We start from the raw sequence: 25208 nt of genomic DNA on the forward strand, positions 1-25208 counted from the left end.
TTTCACCTAGAAATGGAGGCTTGGGATTTTCTCCCTCTGGGCCTGGGGGCTTGGATCAGTTTTTTTCCCCTCTTAACCTGGGGATGGTTGCTTGCAGCCCCAGCCAGGAACAGTTGCTTTGAGTTTACTCCAGCAGTGGGAAGCTGGAGAGGTGCAGTTCTGCTGTCTTGGTGGTTTTTTCCCCTGGCCCTCCTGACGTGCTGGTTCCCAGGGCAATGCCAAAGCTTTGGGAAATGATTGTTCCAAAATAAGGAAGCCTCAGTGAAAAGTTTTCCAGAGCAGATCAGCTGCAGAGAGAGATGACTGCCAAGTTTGGGGGTTGGCTTGGGGTGGGGTTTTTTCCCCCCCTCCCCGTCCTCCTGTTTCTTGGGGGTTTTGTATTGAAATGAGAAGCTGCTTTTGCCTGGAGGTGTTTGCAGCCAGGCTGGAGGTGGCTGTGAGCAACCTGCTGCGGTGTGAGGTGTCCCTGCCCACGGCAGGGGGCTCGGGGCTGGCTGAGCCCTGGGGTCCCTTCCTGCCCTGACAGTTCTGTGGCTCTGTGAATGCATTCAGCCAAGCAGCAAGCCCTTAATGTGCCCCAGCCTGAGCTTCCAGCCTGCCTGTGAGGAGACTGGAGAGGGGTTCATTAAATACAACCAAACAGCACAAGATGCCTGATTAAAAGGTGCATGCAGCTTGCTGCCTGGTGACATGCGAGCCAGGCTCTTGAGTCGTACTTCGGGGGTGTGGGGAGGGAAAGGAGGGGGTGGGGAGGGAAAGGGGGGGAGGGGGGGGAGGTGTTTCTCATCGCAAAACGATTTGTTTGGGTTGGTTTTCGCTTCTCCGTTCCTCGGTAACTGCCTCCCTCCTGCCGTGCTCGGGGCTCGGCTGGAGCGGCTGGTGAGCAGCCGTGCGTGGTGGGTGACAGCAGGGTGACAGAGTGCACGCAGCCTCTGCCGGCTGACTCACAGGGTGAGAGAGTGCGTGGGCCGGTGAGGACCTCCGTGGGCATGTGAGAACCTCCCTGTGTCTGGGACGTGGGGCTGGGAGCGGATGTGGAGCGGGAGGAGCAGGGGGGGAAGCACTTGGAATTCCTGCCGCCAACCCCCCGAGGATTAAGGGCTGCGAAGCTGGGGAAGGGGCTGCAGAGCAGGGCTGGGGAGGAGCAGCTGAGGGAGCTGGGGGGGTGTTCAGTCAGGGGGAGGCTGAGAGAGACCTCTTACAGCTCCCGGAGAGGAGGTTGCAGTGAGGACAGGGCTGGGGAGAAGCAGCTGAGGGAGCTGCTGGGGGGTGTTCATTCAGGGGGAGGCTGAGAGAGACCTCTTACAGCTCCCGGAGAGGAGGTTGCAGTGAGGACAGGGCTGGGGAGGAGCAGCTGAGGGAGCTGGGGGGGTGTTCATTCAGGGGGAGGCTGAGAGAGACCTCTTACAGCTCCCGGAGAGGAGGTTGCAGTGAGGACAGGGCTGGGGAGAAGCAGCTGAGGGAGCTGCTGGGGGGTGTTCAGTCAGGGGGAGGCTGAGAGAGACCTCTTACAGCTCCCGGAGAGGAGGTTGCAGTGAGGACAGGGCTGGGGAAGAGCAGCTGATGAGGGAGCTGAGTCAGGGAGAGGCTGAGGGAGACCTCTCGCTGCAACTTCCTTTCAGGGAGCTGTAGAGAGCAGGGCTGGGGAGGAGCAGCTGCTGGGGGGGTGCTCAGTCAGGGGGAGGCTGAGGGAGACCTCTTACAGCTCCCTGAGAGGAGGTTGCAGCGAGGACAGGGCTGGGGAGGAGCAGCTGGGGGTGCTCAGTCAGGGGGAGGCTGAGGGAGACCTCTTACAGCTCCCTGAGAGGAGGTTGCAGCGAGGTGAGGGTTGGTCGCTTCTCTCTAGTATCAGGTGATAGGACAAGAAGCAATGGCCTGGAACTGTGGCAGGGGAGGGTCGGGTTGGAGAGGAGGAAGAGTTTCTTTGCTGCAAGAGTGGCCAGAGGCTGGCACAGGCTGCCCAGGGAGGTGGTGGAGTGCCCGGAGGTGCGGGCACGGCGCTTGGGGCCATGGTTTAGTGGCTGCGGTGGTGCTGGGCTGCAGGTTGAACTCGATGACCTCGGAGGGCATCTCGCAGCTAAACAGTTGTGTGGTTAAACCCTGGCCCCTCCGAAGCCGGGGTGAAATTTGCCCTTTGTCTGAGGCAGCGGCGCTGCGGCTGGGTGGATGGGAGACGCCTGGGAACGCAGCGGGCATGGGCACATCTGCCCACATCTGTCCCCCTCTTTATCTGCCGGGAGGCTCAACGGCCCCTGAGTGTTTAAAGTGTGCTGGGAACACCTAGGGCTGTTGGCCTGCTGATGTTTGGGTGCGGGGAGGCCCAGGAATGCCTTTGGGTTGCCTGGGTTAGAATCTAATCAGCTGGAGCTCTGTGTAACCATCAACACCGGCGGCGGCAGGAGGCCAGCCCCGGCCCCATCCCCCCCGTCCTGGCCCCCCGGGGCCGTGTGTGTGCGTGCCGGGGCGGCCCTGAGACCTGATGTGTGAGGAGCCGATGAGAGCGTGTTTGGGATTAATTAGGCTGACTTGAGCTGGTTTCATGCTTTACGTGCCTGGGGGCGACCCGCAGCCACGGCGCAGGCAGCGCTCTGCCGCCGCCGGCTCCCCCTCCTCTCCAGGGGCCATCTCCTTCGCGTCAGCCCCGAGCAATCAGCGAGATTAACCGTCTCGTTTTCCTTTCTGCCCCAGATTGGTTCCCGGGAGGCTCTGGGACGCCTGAAAGTGATTCGGAGGGAGCAAAGTCTGCGCCCGATGGAGACCCAGCCCGAGGAGGGGGAGTGTGTGGTGCAGGAGGCTCCCGGCCCGGGCACGGAGTGCTCTCCCGCAGAGGACTTTCCCCCCCAGATCAGGCTGGCTGAGAAGATCCCCCCGGTGAAGCCTTGCTTCAAGAAGAAGCAGCAAGTGCAGAAGAGGCTGGACACAGAGACCCTGCGTGCCCTGAGGCCCATCTTCAGCAGTTTGCTGGGAGCTGGCACCCTGGGCAGGGTCTTCGTGGCCCGGGGCCCAGGCGGTGCCCGCAGCAATCTGTGCGAGCCCGCCGTGAAGAAGGCTCTGGACCTTGGCACCTCCTGTCCCCAGGCAGAAAATAACCTGGCAGTGGTGGTGCCAGCAGCTCCAGATGGGCAGAGCCAGTTGGCAGCAGCTGATCCTTCTTCTGGGCATCCTGAGCGGGACGAGGAGGTGGCCGAGCAAAGCTTCTCGCCAGAAACTGCTCCTGGAACTGCTGCTGCTGCTGCAGACAGCAATGAATCATTCCAGGATCATCCTTTGCACCCAGCTGCTGCTGCTGCTGCTGATGGTGCAGCTTGTCCTCTGTTCCCAGATAAGACTCTGGAAAGCTACACATCTGGCTTGCTGCAGGAGAGCAGCTGCCCAGGGCAGTACAGCTTGAACCCAAGCACTGCGTTGGGCGCCGGGATCTTCCAGGACAAGAGCGAGGAAGCTTCTCTGGATCTGGTGTTTGAGCTGCTGAACCAGCTGCAGTACCACACCCACCAGGAGGATGGGGTCGAGATCTGTGTGGATTTCCTCCAGGGCACCTGTGTTTATGGCAGTGACTGTCCCAAGCACCACACAGTCTTGCCTTACCACTGGCAGGTGAGGCGGACGGCCACCCAGAGCTGGCAGAGCGTCACCAACGACTCCCAGGAGCACCTGGAGAGGCTCTACTGCAACCCTGACAACGACAGGATCAGAGTGAGCTATGGGTAGGTGACTGAATGCCCTCCCTCAGCAGCACTGGGCAGAGAGAGAGCGAGCAGACAGTGCCCTGGGCTGTGGTTTGTTCCCCCCCTTGCTGTTTTGTCTGTAAGTGTTTGCTGCAGCCTGTGCTGCTCTTCTTTCAGGCCTATCAAAGGAGGTGACCAGGACAGTGTTGTTACAGCTCCTGGTTGCAGGCAGCTGGAGGCTGGGGCACAGGCTGGAGGGGCCAGGCTCTTGTCAGTGGTGCCCTGGCACAGGATGAGGGGCAGCAGGCACAAACTGCAGCCCAGGAGGTGCCACCTCAACGTGAAGAGAAACCTCTGTGGTGTGAGGGAGCTGGAGCTCTGGAGGAGGCTGCCCAAAGGGCTTGTGGAGTCTCCTCCTCTGGAGGCTTTCAGGACCCACCAGGATGTGTTCCTGTGTGACTTGCCCTGGGTCACCCTGCTTGGGCAGGGGGGTTGGACTCAATGATCCCTTCCAACTCCTGGCATCCCTGGATTCCCTGATTCTTTGAAGCTGAGGGACTTGAAGCATGTGACATGAGAGAGCTTCAGCTGAGCAGGGGCTGAGAGGGTTGTCAGAGTGCTGGGTACCATCCCTTGGGCTCCAGCCTCCTCATTACTCTCTCTTCTTTTGGTGCTGGCTGGGGTTTTTTTTGGCTGTATGAGAGAGAGTGGCAGCATGGCTGAGCCCTGGCAGCCACTGCAACAGGAATGATGCAGCAGCTGCCTCCTGTGCCTCTGCCTCCAGCTGGACTGTGGGCACTCCAGGCACAGCCCCCAGAGAATCAAAGCAGTCATTTCAGTGGGAAAAGAGCTTTAAGAGCGTCAGTTCCAAGCATGAACCCAGCACTGCCAGGTCACCACTAACAATCCTGGGTTCAGCTTCGGGCTCCTCACTCCAAGAAGGATGTTGGAGAGCTGGAGCAGGTCCAGAGAGGGGCAGCAAAGCTGGGGAAGGGGCTGGGGGAGGCTGAGGGAGACCTCATTGCTCTCTGCAGCTCCCTGAGAGGAGGCTGCAGCCAGGTGGGGGTTGGGCTCTGCTCCCTGGTCTCAGGTGAGAGAAAGAGAGGAAATGTCCTGAAATTGTGCCAGGGGGAGGCTTAGGTTGGAGAGGAGGAACAATTTCTTTGCTGCCAGAGTGGGCAGGGCCTGGCAGAGGCTGCCCAGGGTGCTGGTGGAGTCCCCATGCCTGGAGGGGTTCTAGAACCCTCTGTCCATGGCACTTGGGGCCAGGGTTTGGTGGCCAAGGTGGGGCTGGGGGTTGGACTGGATGATCTCAGAGGGCTTTCCCACACCCCAAAGGGCTCAGTGATTCTAAGCATCTACAGTCAGGTGCTTTTGGGTCCTGTGACTGGAAACTTCCCACAGCTGACAGTCAGAGAGTCACAAACTGCTTTGGGTTGGGAGGGACCTTCAGGATCCTCCAGGCCTCAGCCAGCCTGGGCTTGAACATCCCCAGGGAGGGCGACATCCACAACCTCCCTGGGCAACCTGAAGGTTGCCCAGGGAGGTTGTGGATGTCCCCCTCCCTGGAGGTGTTCCAGAGCAGGTTGGAGAGGAGAAGCATCCAGGGAGGAGGCCTCCACAGCCCCCCTGTGCCATTCTCTCCCCACCCTCCCTCCGGTGTGCACGGGGTGGTGTCGACCCCCGAGCTGCTGATCACCTCCCTTTTGTCTCCTCCCAAGGTGAAAGCACTCCCCAGGAGTTCTGGTTTCCATAGCAGTCTCTTATCTCCTGCTTTCCTGCCAGGGGAAAAGAGCTTTGCAGTTGCTTTGCTTTCACCTGAGGCCTGCAAACCCTCTGCTGCTTGTTCCCCCTGGCAGGGGAGTGCTGCTGCTGCCAAGCTGGTCAGGTCTCTCCAGCCCATGCTCTCCTGAGCCAGGCTGTGGGCTGCTGCTGCCCTCCTGCCTTTGGGTTGCTGTTGGCTTGTTGTTCCCTCTGGAGGAAGCACAGGAGGCAAATTTCTCCCTATCTTATCTGCCCTGCCCTTATCTCCTTCCAGTCCCTGTCCAAAGCCACCCTGCTGCAGCTGGGGAGGGGAAGCTTCGGTTTGCATTGGCCATCTGTCCTTGGGGGGGTTGTTTTGTCTGCCTCCTTTTCTTCCTTCCTGAAGAAAGCCAGCCTCTTCTTCCTCCTCACTGCTTTCATTTGCATGTGCCACGCTGAGATCCCTCCTGAGGCACCAAGGCTTTGCCTGCCCCTGCTTGGGTGAGGCTCCAGGGCTCAGGCTCCTCCTGCTCGTGGGTTCATCCTTCTGACTGAGCACAGCAGCAGAGCCCCAGGACAGACAATTGCCTTCCCCCTCCCAGCCTGCCAGTGGAAGTGAAGTAGGAAACAAGATTTATTCTCAATGGGAAAGCCTCAGAGCTTCCAGAGTTGTGCTCAGAGCCCCTAGACCAGCTTCCCAGCTGAGAGCTCTCTGCAGCAGAGGAGCTTCCATCCTCCCCAAGGGTGTGCAGAGCTCTCTGCAAGGGAAGCAGCAAGGGCAGGAGGGAGGCAGAGCCCTGCTGCTCCCTGCAGCTGCAGCCCTGGGCCAGCTGGCACCAAGGCCTCCTTCTGGAGCCTGTGGCACAGAATCCAGTGCTGCACACCTGGGCTGCATGTCCCAGAGGGGGGAGTTGGGAGGCACAGAATGGGTTGGGTTGGAAGGGACCTCCAAGACCATCCAGCTCCAACCCCTCCCACCAGCCCAGGCTGCTCAGGGCCTCATCCAGCCTGGCCCTGAACACTTCCAGGCAGGAGGCAGCCACAGCCTCCCTGGGCAGCCTGTGCCAGGCTCTCCCCAGCCTCACTGCAAAGAATTTCTTCCTCCTCTCCAGTCTCAATCTCTCCTCCTCAAGCTTCAATCCATTCCCTCCTGTCCTGTCTCCTCAAGCCCTTCTAAAAAGTCCCTCCCCAGCTTTGCTGTGGGAAGCTTTGGGTGTGCTTTAAGGTCTCCCCAGAGCCCTAAGCCTGCCTCCTCTTCTCTAAGCCTGCTGCTAACCCATGGCCCTCAGCCCCACACCTCTGCCCCTGCAGGGATGGGGATTCAGTCACCTCTTCCCAGTGCTTAGAAACCCTTTCAGGGAAGAGCTTTCCTCTAATGTCCAACCTGAACAAGAGGACACAGTCCCAAGCTGTGCCAGGGGAAGCTTAGGTGAGGAGAAAGTTCTTCCCAGAGAGAGTTGTTGGCCATTGGGATGTGCTGCCCAGGGAGGTGGTGGAGTCCCCATCCCTGGGGGGGTTCAGGAGGGGATTGGATGTGGCACTTGGTGCCATGGTCTAGTCATGAGGTCTGTGGTGACAGCTTGGACTTGATGATCTTTGAGGTCTCTTCCAGCCTTGGTGATTCTGTGATTCTGACCCCCCACTGGTGCCACCTGAGGCCATTGCCTCTCATCCTGTTGCTTGTTCCTTGGGAGCAGAGCCCTGGCTCCAGCCTCCTCCCAGGGAGCTGCAGAGAGCAAGGAGGTCTCCCTGAACCTCCTCTTCCCCAGGCTGAACACCCCCAGGGCCCTCAGCTGCTCCTCCCCAGCTCTGTTGCCATGCTCCAGCCCTCAGTGTCCTTGGGGGTTGGTGCCCCGAAGCTGAACAAAGCACTCGAGTGCTTGTGATAGGAAGTGCTTGGGCCTGCTCCCCCCGAGCCCTGCTGCCCCCCAGCCCTGCTCTGCAGCCCCCCCAGCAGCTTGCTTGCCCCTCCTGGCCCCTCTGTGTCCTGTACTGAGTGATCAGTTGCAAGAGCAGCAATGCCTGAGGCTTGCCCAGCCCCGGGCAGTGGCTGCCTGCCTCTGCTCTTAGCCCTGCAGCTTTCCAGGCTGTTGGTTTTGCTCTCTTTGGCACAGAGAGTTTCTGTCTGTCTGAGCTGGCCAGGAAGCAACTGGTGGGGCATGCTGCCAGGCACATGGCATGGCTGTGAGCAGGAGGGAGGTCACAGAGGGCAGGGGGGAGCTCAGGAACTCCAGGTGTGCCCTGGGGGGGCTGGAGGTGGGGTGAAACTGGGGTTGGAGCAGAGAGAGACAGCCTCTGAAGCAAACTGGACTTCACCTTGCTGAGTCAAACTCTCCCCAGGGAGTGCCTGCAGAACCTTTCCTGCAGGTGGAAGAACATCACAAGGGCTCCTTGGGACAGGGCAAGAGGCAATGGATTGGAGCTTGGGGAAGGCAGATTTAGGCTGGGGGTGAGGAGGAAGGCCTTGCCAGTGAGGGGGGTGGGGAGAGCCTGGCACAGGCTGCCCAGGGAGCTGCTGGCAGCCTCATCCCTGGAGGTGTTTGCAGCCAGGCTGGCTGTAGGCAACCTGCTGTGGTGTGAGGTGTCCCTGCCCATGGCAGGGGGCTTGGAGCTGGCTGAGCCCTGAGGTCCCTCCCAAGCCATTCCAGGACTCCAGGCTGAGTTTGCCCATTCAGTTGGAGGCCACCACTGCTCTGCCTGAGGCTGCTGTTGTGCCACTGAAGCAGAGCTCTGCCACTTGCCCTGCTTGAAGGTCACACTGGGTGAGAGACAACCACCTGAGCAGCCTGCTTGGACTCAAGGGGTCAGAGCTTCATGGAATGCTTTGGCTTGAAGGGATTTGGATGGAGCTTCTCCTCTCCAACCTGGGCTTGAACACCTCCCCAGGGAGGGAGGCATCCACAACCTCCCTGGGCAACCTAAAGGTTTGAACACCCTGGGGAGGTGTTCAAAGCCAGGTTGGATGAGGCCTTGAGCAGCCTGGGCTGGTGGGAGGTGTCCCCTTCCAACCCAAAGCCTTCTGTGCACCTCTTGCAACTCAGCCCTGTGGCTTTTTGCTTGCTCATCTCCAGTGGCACCAAGAGGCAGGGAAGCCCTGGAACAAAATGGGCTGCTGGGAGAGCCAAGAAGCCTGTTGAGTTTCAAGGAGCTCAGCTGCCCCAGCAGGTTGGCAGGCCTGGCTGCAGGGTTCCAGCAGGCTGCTGGCTGCAGCTTGTTGCCAGGAGGCACAGCAGCACCCAGGGAGCAGAAGGGAAGGGCAGGTTGCAGTGACCACCAGTGAGCTCCCCCAGGAGTCACAGCCAGCCCACAGGGAGAGGTTCAGAAGGCTCTGCTCAGATGTGGTGATGCAGGAGGAGGATCACAGAACTGTCAGGGCTGGAAGGGAGCTCAAGGCTCAGCCAGCTCCAACCCCCTGCCATGGGCAGGGACACCTCACACTACAGCAGGTTGCTCACAGCCACCTCCAGCCTGGCTGCAAACACCTCCAGGCAGGAGGCTTCCACCACCTCCCTGGGCAACCTGTGCCAGGCTCTCACCACCCTCATGGGGAACAACTTCTTCCTCACAGCCAATCTCAATCTATTCATCTCTAGTTCTGCTCCATCCCCCCAGTCCTATCCCTCCCTGACACCCTCAAAAGTCCCTCCCCAGCTTTCTTGCAGCCCCCTGCAGATGATCAAGGCCACAATGAGGTCTCCTGGGAGCCTTCTCCTCTCCAGCCTGCACAACCCCAACTCCCTGGGGCTGTGCTCAGAGCACAGCAGCTCCATGGTCAGTGGGACAGTTACATTCAGAGACTGCTCTGTGGTTTGCAAGGCTGCCACAGTGCAGGAGGGAGCAGCAGAGCTGAGGAGGCAGCTGAGAGAGGCTGTGCCTGGCCCTGCAGCCCCTATAGTGTACACAGCTGAGGGCTTCTCAGCTCCCTTGAATTCCTCCCTGGGAGGAATGCAAGACAGAGACTCCCAAGTACAAGAAAAAGAAGCATCTGGAGTGGGTTTAGAAGTGTTTGCCTCCTGCTTTCCCATGGTATGTGCCAGGGGGTTCCTGTTTGCTCTGCTTGATGGTAGCATTGCCATGTGAAGTCCAAGCCCTGGGCTGCTGGGCTGAGCTGCTGGAGCTGCTGGGCTGAGCTGCTGGGCTGAGCTGCTGGAGCTGCTGGGCTGAGCTGCTGGGGCAGCTGGGGGGCTGCTGGGCTGAGCTGCTGGGGGGCTGCTGGGCTGAGCTGCTGGGGGGCTGCTGGGCTGAGCTGCTGGGGCAGCTGTGGGGCTGCTGGGCTGAGCTGCTGTGGGGCTGCTGGGCTGAGCTGCTGTGGGGCTGCTGGGCTGAGCTGCTGTGGGGCTGCTGGGCTGAGCTGCTGTGGGGCTGCTGGGCTGAGCTGCTGGAGGCAGCAGCAGATCACTCCTGGGTCCCTTCTCTTCTCTCCCCTCCCCAAACACAGGGCAGTTTGGGCAGCAGCTGTCACCTGGCTGCAGGTTGAGGTCAGGCTGTTCCCTGTGTGTTCAGGGTAGCAAACCAAGCCTGGCTGAAACAAAGCTCCCAGGAGTGTGAAGCAGATTGCTGAGGGGAGCAGCTCCCAGGCAAGGCAGGAGGCACAGCCTGGGAGCCTTCCCCACCTGCAGCCTTGGGAGGGCCAGGAGGAGGCTGTGGCAATCATTTGCTCAGCAGGAGCAGCCATGGGCAAGTCCCTGCTGCCTGCACTGGGCTTGGGGGGGGGGGGCAGGAGGGCTTTGAGCTGAGTCCTGGAGGCAGAAGGTGATCCCGGGGAGAAGAAACCCCCAGTATGGCATGGGGCATGGCTTGGTGGCCATGGTGGTGCTGGGCTGAAGCTGGGGAGGGGTCTGGAGCACAGCCCTGGGAGGAGAGGCTGAGGGAGCTGGGGTTGCTTAGCCTGCAGAAGAGGAGGCTCAGGGGAGACCACCTTGCTCTCTCCAACTCCCTGAGGGGAGGTTTGGGCTGGAGTGGAGGAGAAAGCTCTTCCCAGCCAGAGAGATTGGCCCTTGGGATGTGCTGCCCAGGGAGGTGGTGGAGTCCCCATCCCTGGAGGGGTTCAGGAAGAGCCTGGATGAGGCCCTTGGTGCCATGGTTGAGCTGATCAGATGGTGCTGGGTGATAGCTTGGCCTGGATGGTCTCAAAGGTCTTTTCCAGCCTGGTCTATTCTATTCCATTCTAGGGCTGGCCTGGCTGAGCTTGGAGGCCCTTTCCAGCCTGAGTGGCTCTGGGATTCCCCTTGAAGGAGCCACCTCAGCCCAGTGCCTCCTGGGCAGCTGTGTGTTCCTTGGCAGGAGCAGCACAGCACATCCATGCTCCAGGCCCCCCTGGCTGTGCTCCTGTGGGGCTGCTCTAGGTGACCCTGTCTTGCCAGGGGGCTTGGATGGAACAGAATGAACCAGGTTGGAAAAGACCTCAGAGATCATCCAGGTCAAGCTATCACCCAGCACCATCTGATCAACCCTGGCACCAAGGGCCTCATCCAGGCTCTTCCTAAACCACTCCAGGGATGGGGACTCCACCACCTCCCTGGGCAGCACATCCCAAGGGCCAATCTCTCTTGCTGGGAGGAATTTCTTCCTCACCTCCAGCCTAAACCTCCCCTGGCACAGCTTGAGACTGTGTCCTCTTGTTCTGGTGCTGGCTGCCTGGGAGAAGAGACCAACCCCCAGCTGGCTACAAGCTCCCTGCAGGGAGTTGGAGAGAGCAAGAAGGTCTTGGAGTGGATGAGCTCCAGAGGTCCCTTCCAGCCTCTCTCCTTTGGGGACTGCCTGACATGAGGGAACAGATTCAGTCAGACATGAAACTGATTTCCTGCCCTGCTGCCTGCCCCCAGCCTGAGGATGCTGAGATCCTGCTGGGAGGGAGACCCTGGCTTGGTGTTCAGCAGCTTGGTTCTGTTCCTGCCCTGCTGCAGAGCCTTGCTCCTGGGGGGGAAGGTTCCTGTTCCCCTTCCTCAGCCCTTGTAGCAGCAGCTAGGATCTGGCTGTGCCAGGAGGAGCTGTTTGCTCCTCACACACACACAGAGCCTCTGGAGCTCCCCCAGCCCAAGCCCCTGCTCCAGCAGGGCACCCCCAGCAGCTTGCCCAGCAGCACAGTGCCCAGGGTGGGTTGGAAGCTCTCCACACCAGGAGACTCCACAACCTCTCTGGGCAGCCTGCTCCAGGCCTCCAGCACCCTCACAACAAACAACTTCCTCCTCCTGCTCACATGGAGCCTCCTGGCTGCCACTCTGTGCCCCTTGTGGGCTACCTGGGCCCTTGCTTGCTGCTGGCCAAGGTGACCTCTGAGGGTCCCTTCCAGGCAGATGCCATCTGGGAGTCTCTGTTGGTGCTGGTGGGCAAGATCTGCTGGGCCTGGCTCAGTAGCTGTGCTGAGGGAGATCTCAGGAGGAGGAGGAGGGCAGATTGAGGCTGGGAAGGGGTTCTTTGGAGGGTGAGAGCCTGGCACAAGGCTGCCCTCCCTGGAAGTTTCTCCTCTCCAGCCTGGGATTGAACACCCTCCAGGGAGGAGGACATCCACAACCTCCCTGGGCAACCTGAAGGTTGCCCAGGGAGGTTGTGGATGTCCTCCTCCCTGGGGATGGTCCATCCCAGGCTGGCTGAGGCCCTGAGCAAGCTGGGCTGGTGGGAGGGGTTGGAAGTGTTCAAGGTGCCCAAGCCTTCAGCCCAGAGCCTGCCAGCTTTGCATAGCTGTTTGCCTCTCTTCTATTTCCTCCCTCTCAGGTGGCTGTGCTGCTGCAGGGAGGAGCTGCTTGAGGCAGGGAGGAGCTGAGCAGGTCCAGCAGCAGGCTCTGAGGGCTGCAGGCTCCCACAGCTGTTCTGGTGGCAGCTGAGTTTCATTTCCTGTTGCAGCCCTTCTGCTGCTTGCTTGCTGTCTCTTTTCCCCCCCCAACCCCATCTCAGGCCTGGTTGTGGTGAGGCTGCTGACACGGAACTGAACCCAGCAGGAGGGCTGGAAACCACATGGGAGTGCTGAGAGCAGCCAGAGAGCTCAGCTCTGGGCAGAGCAGCTCCTGAGCCTGGGGCTTCCTGAGTGGAAAGAGCAGAGATGATTCACAGGCACCTGGCTGGGGGAGGCCTTCAGCTCCCAGAATGGTTGGGGGGGGGGGAAGGGACCTCCAAGCTCAGCCAGCTCCAGCCCCCTGCCATGGGCAGGGACACCTCCACCAGCACAGGTCTGCTCAAAGCCTCCTGACCCTCTGCCCAGCTTCCAAACCACCTCCTGCTCAGGCTGCTCCTTCCCCCTGGAGGGGGGAGGCACCAGGGTGGACAGGAGGCAGTCACAAGGGTGGGCAGGGGGCAGCAGGGTGGAGAGGGGGCAGTCACAGGGGTTGACAGGGGGCACCAGGGTGGAGAGGAGGCAGTCACAGGGGTAGACAGGGGGCACCAGGGTGGAGAGGAGGCAGTCACAGGGGTGGGCAGGGGGCACCAAGGTGGACAGGAGGCAGTCACAGGGGTGGGCAGGGGGCACCAGGGTGGAGAGGAGGCAGTCACAAGGGTGGGCAGGGGGCAGCAGGATGGAGAGGAGGCAGTCACAGGGGTGGGCAGGGGGCACCAGGGTGGAGAGGAGGCAGTCACAGGGGTGGGCAGGGGGCACCAGAGTGGAGAGGAGGCAGTCACAGGGGTGGGCAGGGGGCAGGCAGCAGGCTCTGGCTGTGTCACCTCTGGGGCAGCTGCCACTCAAACAGCAACCTGAGGAGCAACCTCCTGACCCTCTGCCCAGCTCCCAAGCCACCACCTGCTCAGGCTGTTCCTTCCCCCTGGCCACCCAGAGGCCTTCACCCTGCAGGCCAGAGCAGGCTGTGTCAGGGCAAACCCTTCTGGCACCGCTCACCGTGCCCAGGGCAGTGCAGGGCAGTGCTGGACCTGCTGCCTCCAGGGAGCTGGAGGTGGTGACCTGGCAGGGTCCCCAAACACAGCTGAGAGTCAGTGGAGCTCTGCAGAGCGCTCAGGGATCACAGCACAGCTTCCAGGCCTGTCCCATGGGCCTGCAAACACCAAACACAGCCCAGGAGGTTCCTCTTGGCACGCAGGGACCACTGTGCCCCACACCAGCCAGGACACCTGCCCCCAGCCCAGGCTGCTCAGGGCCTCCTCCAGCCTGCCCCTCAGCACCTCCAGGCAGAGGGCCTTTGGTTCTCACCTCTTCATCCCCAGCTCCCTGGGAAGGGACAGCACCAAGGGCAGGCCAAGAAAAGGCTCTTCTGGATTCCCTCCATGCCCCATCCCAGAGCCTGCTGGGCAGCCATGGCTCAGCCATGGGATGCTGTGGCTCCGTGGGCAGGGATGGAGCCTGCTCCAGAAAGCTCCCAGCTGGCTGCAGGGCAGAGCCAGGCTGCAGAGCAGGCAGTGAGGGGCAGCTGGGAAGCCTGGGGGAGAGAGCCTGGCACGGAGGGCTGGGAGGCAGCAGCTGGGATGTGCAGCACAGAGGCAGTGGTTGTGCTTTGCCTCTCCCCCTGGGGCCAGCCCTGGAGCAGGAGCTGCTCCCTCAGCCTGCCTCACACTGGAAGGAGCTGCCTGGAGAGGAGGCCCTGGGAGCAAGTTCCTCCCCAGGAGGGTGGAGAGAGCCTGGCACAGGCTGCCCAGGGAGGCTGTGGCTGCCTCCTGCCTGGAGGTGTTGAGGGCCAGGCTGGCTGAGGCCCTGAGCAGCCTGTGCTGGGGGGAGGGGTCCCTGCCCAGGGCAGGGGGCTGGAGCTGGATGCTCTTGGAGGTCCCTTCCAGCCTAACCATTCTGTGAGCATCTGATGGCTGCTGCAGGAGCATCAACCTCTTACCTCTTGGGTTGGACCTTGATGACCTCTGAGGTCTTTCCCAACCTGCTTGAATCTGTGACCTCCCCAGGGGCCACTGAGCTGTGCAGGCTCCTGGCTGTGCTCTGAGTGCTCTCCTGCTCCCTCCAGGGCAGGACAGGACAGGTGCTGCTCTGTGGCCTCCTGCCCTGCTGCTGGCTTCTCCCTCTCCTCACCCAGCTGGCAGTGCCACAGCCAGCTGGCAGCCAGGCACCAGTGGTGTGCCCCAGGGATCAGTGCTGGGCCCTGTGCTCTTTATCATCTTCATTGATGATCTGGGTGAGGGCATGGAGTCCATCAGCAGTAAATGTGCAGGTGACAGCAAGCTGGGGGCAGGAGTTGAGCTGCTGGAGGGTAGAGAGGCTCTGCAGAGGGACCTCGGCAGATGGGCAGAGGCCAAGGGCAGGAGATTGAACACATCCAAGTGCCAGGTTCTGCACATTGGCCACAGCAACCCCAGGCAGTGCTACAGGCTGGGGGCAGAGTGGCTGAGAGCAGCCAGGCAGACAGGGACCTGGGGGTACTGGTTGATGGTAGGCTGAACAGGAGCCAGCAGTGTGCCCAGGGGGCCAAGAAGGCCAAGGGCATCCTGGCCTGCATCAGGAGCAGTGTGGCCAGCAGGAGCAGGGAGGTCATCCTGCCCTGTGCTCAGCACTGCTCAGGCCACACCTTGAGTCCTGTGTCCAGTTCTGGGCTCCTCAGGTTAGGAAAGATGTTGAGTTGCTGGAAGGTGTCCAGAGAAGGGCAACAAAGCTGGGGAGGGGTCTGGAGCACAGCCCTGGGAGGAGAGGCTGAGGGAGCTGGGGTTGCTTAGCCTGGAGAAGAGGAGGCTCAGGGGAGACCTTGCTCTCTATAGCTGCCTGAGGGGAGGTTGTAGCCAGGTGGGGGTTGGTCTCTTCTCCCAGGCAGCCAGCAGCAGAACAAGAGGACACAGTCTCAAGCTGTGCCAGGGGAGGTTTAGGCTGGAGGTTAGGAAGAAGTTCTACACAGAGAGAGTGATTACACATCGGGATGTGCTGCCCAGGGGAGGTGGTGGAGCCCCCATCCCTGGAGGTGTTCAGGAGGAGACTTGATGGGGTGCTTGGTGCCATGGCTTAGTTGTTTAGGTGGGTTGGACTGGTTGATGGGCTGGACACAATGATCTCAAAGGTCTCTTCCAACCTGGTCTATTCTATTCCATTCCATTCCTCTCCCTCTCACCCTGGATCCCTCCCTTCTGGAGGCCACTCTTGGCTCCGGGCGCTGCCCACTGCGGCTCAGCAGCTCTCGGTCCTGCTCCTGAAGAGAAGGTGGAAGTCTGAAGCACTCAGCAGGTGTAACCTTCAGCATCTCCCATTCCTGCTGCTGCTGCACCCTGGTTCTGGGGTCTTTTGGCTGGCTGGAGGCCTGGGGGCAGCGGCTGGCTGCAGTTGTCACATCCTCTCTCGTCACTGCCGGGCTGGAGCCGCAGCCAGCAGCTCCAGCACGCAACCGCTCGCCCCAGCTCCTCTGCTCCCCTGCCTCTGCCTCCCCCCACAGCTGCTCCCAGCCTCTGGAGTGCACACAGGAGCTGCTTCATGGCATGTCCTGAGTGAGCTGGAGAAGTGCTTTGTGGGCCTGAGTGTCACCCATTGCAGCCAGGCTGGCAGGGAAGGGACCGAGGAGCTCCTAGGGTCACAGACTGGATGGGGCTGGAAGGGAGCTCGAAGGTCATCCAGTGGCAAATCCTCACACCAGCCCTGGCTGCTCAGGGCCTCAGCCAGCCTGGGATTGACCATCCCCAGGGAGGAGGACATCCCCAACCTCCCTGGGCAACCTGAAGGTTGCCCAGGGAGGTTGGGGATGTCCTCCTCCCTGGAGGGTGTTGAAGGCCAGGTTGGAGAGGAGAAGCTCCAGGGCTGGCTCTTGACAGGGAGGGGAAGGAGACCCTGGCACAGGTTGCTGTGGCTGCCTCCTGCCTGGAGGTGTTCAAGGCCAGGTTGGATGAGGTCCTGAGCAGCTTGGTGGCTGGGGGTGGGTGTCCCTGCCCATGGCAGGGGGATGGAGCTTGGGTGATCTTGAAGGTGCCTTCCAGGGAGGGAGGCATCCACAACCTCCCTGGGCAACCTTCAGGCTGGGGGGCAAGAGGCTGGAGCCAGGCTCTGCCCAGTGGGGCCAAGGGGGCACAAAGTGGCAGCCAGGAGGCTCCATGTGAGCAGGAGGAGAAAGTTGTTTGGGGTGAGGCTGCTGGAGGCCTGGAGCAGGCTGCCCAGAGAGGTTGTGGAGTCTGCTGGTGTGGAGAGCTTCCAACCCCCCCTGGGCACTGTGCTGCTGGGCAAGCTGCTGGGGGTGCCCTCCTTTGGGCTGGGGGAGCTCCAGAGCTCCCTTCCAACCCTCCCCATGCTGGGACTCCAGGCTCATTGCTCAGGTCTGAGGTGGTGATGTCCCTTGTGGGGCAGACCCTGAGCACAGCTGCCCAGGGGGGTTGTGGAGCCTCCTGGTGTGGAGCCTGGGGCCCCAGCTGGCTGTGCTGGGTGAGCTGCCCTGGGTGACCCTGCTCTGGCAGGGGGGGGTGGTGCAGGGAGATGGTTTCCTCATGATTTCACACATTGTTTTCCCATCAAGTAGGTTGTAGCTGCTTGCTGTGGAACAGGCTGACCACATACCAGCAGGGTGGGGTCAGCCCTGCTGCTCCCTCCCAGCTCCAGGGGCTGGCTTGGTTTGGCTCTTGTTTGGAGGCTCTCTCTTTGATTTCAGCCCCTCCTGGGGGTCCCTGTGGCCAGGGTTGGTTTTCCTGCTGTCCTCATGCCCTGTGCTGGGAGCTGGGGGGTGGGCTGTAGAATAGCAGCTTGAATTAGCGGGGCTGGGGCTGGGGCTGGGGCTGGGGCTGGGGCTGGGGCTGGGGCTGGGGCTGGGGGGGTTACTGGAATCCCCCTCCCACCCCAGGGCTGGGTCCCTCTGGCACTCCTGACCCTGAGGAGCTTGGCTCCAGCAGGGAACGTTCTGAAGGCTGCCAGAGCTGTGGTGTGGAAGTGTCACCTTGAGAGCATTTTCATCTCCTTGCTGTGGCTCTGTGGGGGCTCCTGGAGAGCCATGGCCAGGGGGGTGCCCAGGGGGGTGCCCAGGGGGCCCTGCTTTGGTGGCAAAGGAGAAGCTGCTGGGTGGAGCTGTGCCTGCTGCAGGGACAGCCCCCTCGGGGGCAGCTGCCCCTCCAATCAGGCAGCCATGGCCTGGGCTGGGTTGGAGAGGGCCTGGAGGATCATCCAGGCCAACCCCTCTGCCATGGGCAGGACATCCCCAGCCATGGGGGTGCAAGGGCTGGAGCTGGGGGCACAGGCTGGGAGGGCTGGGGCTGCTCAGTCTCCTGCAGGATCACATGGAGAAGGAAGGGGCAAGGGAGGGAGATCCTGTGCCATGCTGGGGGCTGCTCAGCCTGGGGAAGAGAAGGCTCCAGGGAGACCCCAGAGCAGCCTCCCAGTACCTGAAGGGGTCCTGCAAGAGAGCTGGAGAGGGACTTGCCACCAAAGTGAGTGAGAGGATGAGGGTGATGGCTTTAGGTGGGAAGGAGCTGGCTTTAGGTTGGGCCTGAGGAGGAAACCCTTCCCCTGGAGGCTGCTGAGGCCCTGGGGCAGGTTGCCCAGAGGAGCTGGGGGGGCTCCAAGCCTGGCAGTGTTGAAAGCCAGGCAGGACGAGGCTGGGCATGCCAGAGGAGACCATCCCCCCCCTGGCTCCAGCCCTCTGCCAGGGAGCTGTGGAGGGTGATGAGGCCTCCCCCGAGCCTCCTCTGCTGAGGGCTGAGCACCCCCAGGGCCCTCAGCTGCTCCCCACAGGCCTTGTGCTCACGACCCTTCCCCAGCCTTGTTGCCCTTCTCTGCAGCTTAGTGCCCTTGGGGTGAGGGTCCCAAACCTGAGCCCAGGACTGGAGGTGTGGCCCTGCCAGCTCCTCAGTGTCCTGCTGCAGGCTCTCACCTCTGTGCTGTGCCCACCCCCAGCCCAGGAGGCCTCCCCCTGGCCCCCCTCTCCGGAAGGCTCTTCCCCAGCCCGGCGCAGTGGGCGGCCGCAGGGCTGCCAGGCTGAGGCCGGCTCTGAGGAGGCTCTGCCTGCTGTGCCCTCTCTGCATGGCCTCTGCAGTGCCTTCCAGGCAGTGAGAGCTCTCTCTGCCTCGGTTTGCTCCCCCAGGGGCCACGAGTTCTGGCTGGACCTGAACACCATGAAGCTGTACGACACCGGGGAGTTCGACCGCATGCGGCGCCTGTCCACCCCGGCCTGCCCCAGCTCCTCCTCCAGCTACTACACAGTCTGGAAGTACTTCTGCAGGGACCAGTTTGGCTGGAGAGAGTACTCTGAGGTACTGAACACCTCCCAGACCTTGCCTTTTGGGCTTGCAACCCGGCCAGACCTCGCCGGATCTGCTCCGGCTTCTGGCCGCGGCTTTGGGCTCTCTGCTCCCTGGGCTTCCGACCCCCCACCCCGGGGCACGGAGGGGCAGATGAAGGCTGCTGGCTTCCAACTGGGAGGAGCTGGATGCAGATCAGACCTGGGGAGGGAATTGTTCCCCAGGAAGGTGGTGAGGCACTGGGAGAGGTTGCAGAGGGAAGCTGTTGGGAGGCTCCTTCCCTGGAGGTGTTGGAGGCCAGGCTGGATGAGGCCTCGAGCGAGCAGGAGGTGTCCCTGGGCCACGGTTTGGGTTGGAAAGGACCTTCAAGCACATCCAGTCCCATGGGCAGGGACACCTCCCACCAGCACAGGGTGCTCAGGGCCTCAGCCAGCCTGGGATTGACCATCCCCAGGGAGGAGGACATCCACAACCTCCCTGGGCAACCTGAAGGTTGCCCAGGGAGGTTGTGGATGTCCTCCTCCCTGGAGGTGTTCAAGCCCAGGTTGGGCAGGAGAAGCTTCCAGGGCCTCCCTGGGCAGCCTGTGCCAGGCTTTCCCCTCCACCCCCACCCCACTGTGAAGACTTTCTTCCTCCTCTCCAGTCTCCATCTCCCCTCTCCCAGCTCAGAGCCTTTGCCTCCTGTCCTGCAGAGCCTGGGAGAGTGGAGAGGAGACACCCAACCTCTTGTGGTCCTCGTGGAGTATGTGCAGCTCCCTGCCAAGGAGGTTGCAGTGAGCTGGGGGTTGGTCTCAGGTGACAAAAGGAGGGGAAATGGCCTGAAATTGTGCCAGGGGAGGGTGAGGTTGGAGATGAGGAACAACTTCTTTGCTGCCAGAGTGGTCAGGGCCTGGCAGAGGCTGCCCAGGGAGGTGGTGGAGCCCCCATGCCTGGAGGGGTTCCTCAAACCTGTGGCCATGGCACTTGGGGCCCCAGGTTCCGGTGCCTCCCCACCTGCACTCTCAACAATTTCTGCCTCCTCTCCAGTCTCAGTCTCCCTCTCCCAGCTCAAAATCCTTCTCCCTCATCCTGTCACTTGTCACAAGCCCCTCCCCAGCTCTCCTGGAGCCCCTTCAGGTGGTAGAAGGCCACTCTGAGGCCTCCCCGGAGCCTTCTCTTCCTCCCCAGAGCTCCCTTGGCAGCTGTCTCGAAGCCCTCGGCCCTCAGAGCAGGGGGGAAGGGAGCCAGAGAGAGGGGCTGCTGGGGGGGGTGGGGGTGGCAAGCTGCCTTCCTGAGGGCAGGCAGTGCCAGCTGGGTGCCCCTGCCCTGCCTGCTGACCCCCTGTGTGCCTGTGAGCAGGCTGTGGTGCGGCTGATCGAGGCGGCGGCGGGCCGGGGGCTGAAGGAGCTTCGCTTCGTCACCTGGCACAACCAATACATCCTCAACATCAGGGATGGCTTCCAGCAGAGTGCCTGCTTCAGGAGGCAGATCAAGAGGAGGCCTCTGCTTCGCTCCTGCGTGCTGCTGATGCCCTTCCTGCAGTAGGTATCCTGGCACCAGGGGGGCTGGGGCCTGGCTCTCCCTGCGGCTCTGCCCTGCCGGCGGCTCCAGGGAGGCTCTGCTGCCCCTCTGCTCTGCCACAGTGAGGTCACAGCTGGGGTCCTGGGGCCAGCTCTGGGCTCCCCAGCTCAAGAAGGGCAGGGAACTGCTGGAGAGAGTCCAGGGGAGGCTCCAGAGCTGCCTTGAGGAGCAAAGGCTGAGAGCCCTGGGGCTGAGAGCCTGCAGAAGAGCAGCCCCAGGAGGGGAGCTGAGCAATGCTCAGCAAGAGCTAAAGGCTGGGGGAGCAAGAGGCTGGGGCCAGATTCTGCTCAGTGGTGCCCAGGGACAGGCAAGGGGCACAAAGTGGCAGCCAGGAGGCTCCATGTGAGCAGGAGAAAGTAGTTTGGTGTGAGGGTGCTGGAGGCCTGGAGCAGGCTGCCCAGAGAGGTTGTGGAGTCTGCTGGTGTGGAGAGCTTCCAACCCCCCCTGGGCATTGTGCTGCTGGGCAAGCTGCTGGGGGTGCCCTGCTTTGGGCTGGGGGAGCTCCAGAGCTCCCTTCCAACCCTCCCCATGCTGGGACTCCAGGCTCATTGCTCAGGTCTGAGGTGGTGATGTCCCTTGTGGGGCAGACCCTGAGCACAGCTGCCCTTGAAGCTTGCCAAAGCGTTGCCCAACCTCCAGCACCTTCATGACTCCCAGCCCCCTGCCTGCTCCAAGGGATTGAGCCTTCAAAGCCCTCTTGGGGTTCCACAGATTCACAGAATGGTTTTGGGGGTTGGAAAGGACTTCAGAGACTATCCAGTTCCACCTCCCACCAGCCCAGCTTGCTCAAGGCCTCATCCAACCTGGGCTTGAACATCCCCAGGGAGGAGGACATCCACAACCTCCCTGGGCAACCTGTGCCAGTCTCTTCCCCCACCCTGCAGCAGTTTGCAGGCAGGAGAGCTGCCCTGTTTGCACTGCCACCTGCCTGGGGCTGAGCTGCCTCACCCTTGCCAGGCAGGCTGAGGGCAGGAGGGTTGCACCCTGGTGCCTGGTGATTGCAGCTGCTAACCATGCCAGCTCTGGGCAGCTGCAGAGCCTCTGGGCAGAGCTCAGCAGTCAGGAGCAGGCTGTCCTCCTCAGCCCTGAGTGGCAGCTTGGCACGTGGGGCCCAGCCCCAGGGGCTGGGAGGGCTGCAGTGGGGCTGGAAGGGCTTGAGTGGGGCTCTGGGCAGAGCCTCCAGGTGTGGTGCTTGGATGGCTTGGTGGCTGAGGTTTCCCAGCAGGGAAGCCTGGCTGGAGAGGGCCTGCTGAGGCCAGGCAAGGAGTGAGAGGCTGAGGGCTGGTGGCTTCAAGCTGGAGGAAGCTGATTTAGGTGAGACTTGAGCCAGCTGCTGTGCGTGCCCTGCTTCAGCAGGGGTGGGGGTTGGGCTGGATGGATCTCCAAAGGTCCCTTCCAACCCCACCAGGCTAGGTTGGGCAGGAGAAAGTTCAGGTCTGGCCTCATCCAAGCAGGCCTGGAGCCCCTCCAGGGGAGGGAGGATCCTGTTGGTGGTGTCAGCGTGGTCAGCAGCTCTCCAGTCTGTGACCTGTTGAAGCAGAGCCTCTGTCTCCTCTCTCACCCAGGACCTTAGGAGCTACCTCTCCAGTCCCTCCTCCAGCAGCTGACCCAGCTTCATCCCAAGCCTTATCTCCAACTGCCATTACCTCTCCAAACTTCTACCCTGAGACCTGGATCAGTATGGATCCAGCTCAGGACTTCATCCAAGTGCCTGTTCAGAGTGAAGACAAAAGCTACAGAACCATTTATAACCTCTTCCACAAGACTGTGCCAGAGACCAAATACAAGATCCTGAAGATCCTGAGGGTGCAGAACCAATTCCTCTGGGAGAAATACAAAAGGTAGGAGAAGGGCCAGGATCCTGCTGCTGCAGTGGTGGGGAGAGGGCTGAGAGCTGGGGTCTGGGGCTGAGAAGTAGCCCTTGGTCACGGGGCAGAGGAGCATCAGAGTCCTGGAATCCTGTGGGGTGGAGGAGATCTTTCAGGTGCATCACCCCCAGATGTGCTCTGCTGTGTCTGGAGGTTGCCCTCCAGTCACCACCTCACTCCAAGGGGGACACTGAGGTGCTGCAGTGCAGCCAGTGCCTTCTCCAGGTCATCCATTCCAACTGTGGAGAGCAAGGAGGTCTCCCTCAGCCTCCCCCTCTCCAGACTCAACCCCCCCCAGGTCCCTCAGCTGCTCCTCTCCAGCCCTGTTCTCCAGACCCTTCCCCAGCTTCCTTGCCCCTCTCTGGACCTGCTGCAACCCCTCAGTGTTCTTGCAGTGAGGGACCCAAAACTGAGCCCAGGATTTGAGGTGCAGTCAATGTTCTACCCTGGAGGTGCTGGAAGGTGTCCAGAGCAGGGCCACGAGGAGGAGCAGAGGGCTGGAACTGCTCTGCTGTGAGGACAGACTGAGGGAGTTGGGGTTGTGCAGGCTGGAGAGGAGAAGGCTCCCAGGAGACCTCATTGTGGCCTTCCAGGATCTGAAGGGGGCTGCAGGAAAGCTGGGGAGGGACTTTTAAGGGTGTCAGGGAGGGATAGGACTGGGGGGGATGGAACAGAAGTAGAAGTGGGGAGATTGAGATTGGCTGTGAGGAAGAAGTTGTTCCCCAGGAGGGTGGTGAGAGCCTGGCACAGGTTGCCCAGGGAGGTGGTGGAAGCCTCCTGCCTGGAGGTGTTTGCAGCCAGGCTGGAGGTGGCTGTGAGCAACCTGCTGTGGTGTGAGGTGTCCCTGCCCATGGCAGGGGGTTGGGACTGGCTGAGCCTTGAGGTCCCTTCCAGCCCTGCCAGCTCTGTGATTTCTGCTCTCTTCCCAAACGGTTTCAGTGCTGCTGGATGGTACCAGGAGAAGGAAGTGGAGAGGCAGGGAACACAATGCAGGGCTGAGGAGGCTCAGCTCAAGCCTAACTCCTCAGCCTGCTGTTCCCTGCAGAGCAGCCAGGCAGAGAGAGACCTGGGGGGGGGTACTGGTTGTGAGCAGCTGAACAGGAGCCTGCAGTGTGCCCAGGGGGCCAAGAAGGCCAAGGGCATCCTGGCCTGCATCAAGAACAGTGTGGCCAGCAGGAGCAGGGAGGTCATTGTGCCCTGTGCTCAGCACTGCTCAGGGCACACCTTGAGTCCTGTGTCCAGTTCTGGGCTCCTCAGGTTAGGAAAGATGTTGAGCTGCTGGAAGGTGTCCAGAGAAGGGCAACAAAGCTGGGGAGGGGTCTGGAGCACAGCCCTGGGAGGGGAGGCTGAGGGAGCTGGGGTTGCTTAGCCTGCAGAAGAGGAGGCTCAGGGGAGACCTTCTTGCTCTCTCCAACTCCCTGAAGGGAGGTTGTAGCCAGGTGGGGGTTGGTCTCTTCTCCCAGGCAGCCAGCACCAGAACAAGAGGACACAGTCTCAAGCTGTGCCAGGGGAGGTTCAGGCTGGATGTTGGGAGGAAGTTCTTCCCAGCAAGAGAGATTGGCCCTGGGGATGTGCTGCCCAGGGAGGTGGTGGAGTCAGCATCCCTGGAGGGGTTCAGGAAAGGCTTGGATGTGGCACTGGGAGCCATGGTTTGGCTGTCAAGGAGGTGCTGGGTGAGGGGCTGGGCTGGGGGTGTGTGCCGCAGGAAGAAGGAGCACGTGTGCTGGGGGTTGGGCTGGGCTTAGGGCTGGGGGCTGGGCTCAGGGCTGGGCCGGGCCGGGGGCTGGGCTCGGGGCCGGGGGCTGGCCGCTCGGGGCCGTTCCCAGCCTCTCTGGTGTGCCCCGCAGGAAGAAGGAGCACATGTGCCGGCGGCTGGGCTGGGCTCAGGGCTGGGCTCGGGGCCGGGGGCTGGGCTCGGGGCCGGGGGCTGGGCTCGGGGCCGGGGGCTGGCCGCTCGGGGCCGTTCCCAGCCTCTCTGGTGTGCCCCGCAGGAAGAAGGAGCACATGTGCCGGCGGCTGGGCTGGGCTTAGGGCTGGGCTTAGGGCTGGGGGCTGGGCTCAGGGCTGGGCTCGGGGCCGGGGGCTGGGCTCGGGGCCGGGGGCTGGCCGGTCGGGGCCGTTCCCAGCCTCTCTGGTGTGCCCCGCAGGAAGAAGGAGCACATGTGCCGGCGGCTGGGCTGGGCTCAGGGCTGGGGGCTGGGCTGGGGGCTGGGCTCAGGGCTGGGTGAGGGGCCGGGGGCTGGGCCGGGCCGGGGGCTGGCCGCTCGGGGCCGTTCCCAGCCTCTCTGGTGTGCCCCGCAGGAAGAAGGAGCACATGTGCCGGCGGCTGGGCTGGGCTCAGGGCTGGGGGCTGGGCTGGGGGCTGGGCTCAGGGCTGGGTGAGGGGCCGGGGGCTGGGCCGGGCCGGGGGCTGGCCGCTCGGGGCCGTTCCCAGCCTCTCTGGTGTGCCCCGCAGGAAGAAGGAGCACATGTGCCGGCGGCTGGGCTGGGTGAGGGGCCGGGGGCTGGGCTCAGGGCTGGGCTCGGGGCCGGGGGCTGGCCGGGCCGGGGGCTGGCCGCTCGGGGCCGTTCCCAGCCTCTCTGGTGTGCCCCGCAGGAAGAAGGAGCACATGTGCCGGCGGCTGGGCTGGGCTCGGGGCCGGGGGCTGGGCTCGGGGCCGGGGGCTGGCCGCTCGGGGCCGTTCCCAGCCTCTCTGGTGTGCCCCGCAGGAAGAAGGAGCACATGTGCCGGCGGCTGGGCTGGGCTCGGGGCCGGGGGCTGGGCTCGGGGCCGGGGGCTGGGCTCGGGGCCGGGGGCTGGCCGGTCGGGGCCGTTCCCAGCCTCTCTGGTGTGCCCCGCAGGAAGAAGGAGCACATGTGCCGGCGGCTGGGCGGGCCGGAGCGGCTGCTGGCCGAGCGCCACCTCTTCCACGGCACCTCGCCGGAGGTGGTGGACGGCATCTGCAAGCACAACTTCGACCCGCGGCTGTGCGGCAAGCACGCCACCATGTTCGGGCAGGGCAGCTACTTCGCCCGCCGGGCCGGCTACTCGCACAACTTCTGCCGGCGCTCGCCGCGGGGCCTGCACTACATGTTCCTGGCCAAGGTGCTGACCGGCAGGTTCGCGGCCGGCAGCCCGGGCGTGCGGCGCCCGCCGCCGCTCAGCCCCGGCAGCCTCACCAGCGACCTCTACGACTCCTGCGTGGACAACGTCTTCGAGCCCCAGATCTTCGTCATCTTCAACGACGATCAGAGCTACCCCTACTTCATCATCCAGTACGAGGAGGTCAGCAGCACCGTCTCCATCTGAAGCCTC

The 25208-nt window shown here is 62.4% G+C and overlaps 1 protein-coding gene across 1 annotated transcript; it reads left to right on the forward strand.

Moving 5' to 3' along the window:
* The first annotated feature begins 2704 nt into the window (after window positions 1-2704).
* TIPARP (TCDD inducible poly(ADP-ribose) polymerase) lies at window positions 2705-25204 on the forward strand. Its single transcript, XM_054166553.1, has 5 exons — window positions 2705-3707; window positions 18329-18497; window positions 19824-20005; window positions 21611-21886; window positions 24755-25204. The coding sequence occupies exons 1-5, from the start codon at window positions 2752-2754 to the stop codon at window positions 25200-25202; spliced, it is 2031 nt and encodes a 676-aa protein (XP_054022528.1). The 5' UTR covers window positions 2705-2751; the 3' UTR covers window positions 25203-25204.
* Window positions 25205-25208: the final 4 nt, after the last annotated feature.

The sequence above is a fragment of the Dryobates pubescens genome, chromosome 13 (assembly GCF_014839835.1).
Source record: "Dryobates pubescens isolate bDryPub1 chromosome 13, bDryPub1.pri, whole genome shotgun sequence".
In the NCBI taxonomy this organism is placed as follows: domain Eukaryota; kingdom Metazoa; phylum Chordata; class Aves; order Piciformes; family Picidae; genus Dryobates; species Dryobates pubescens.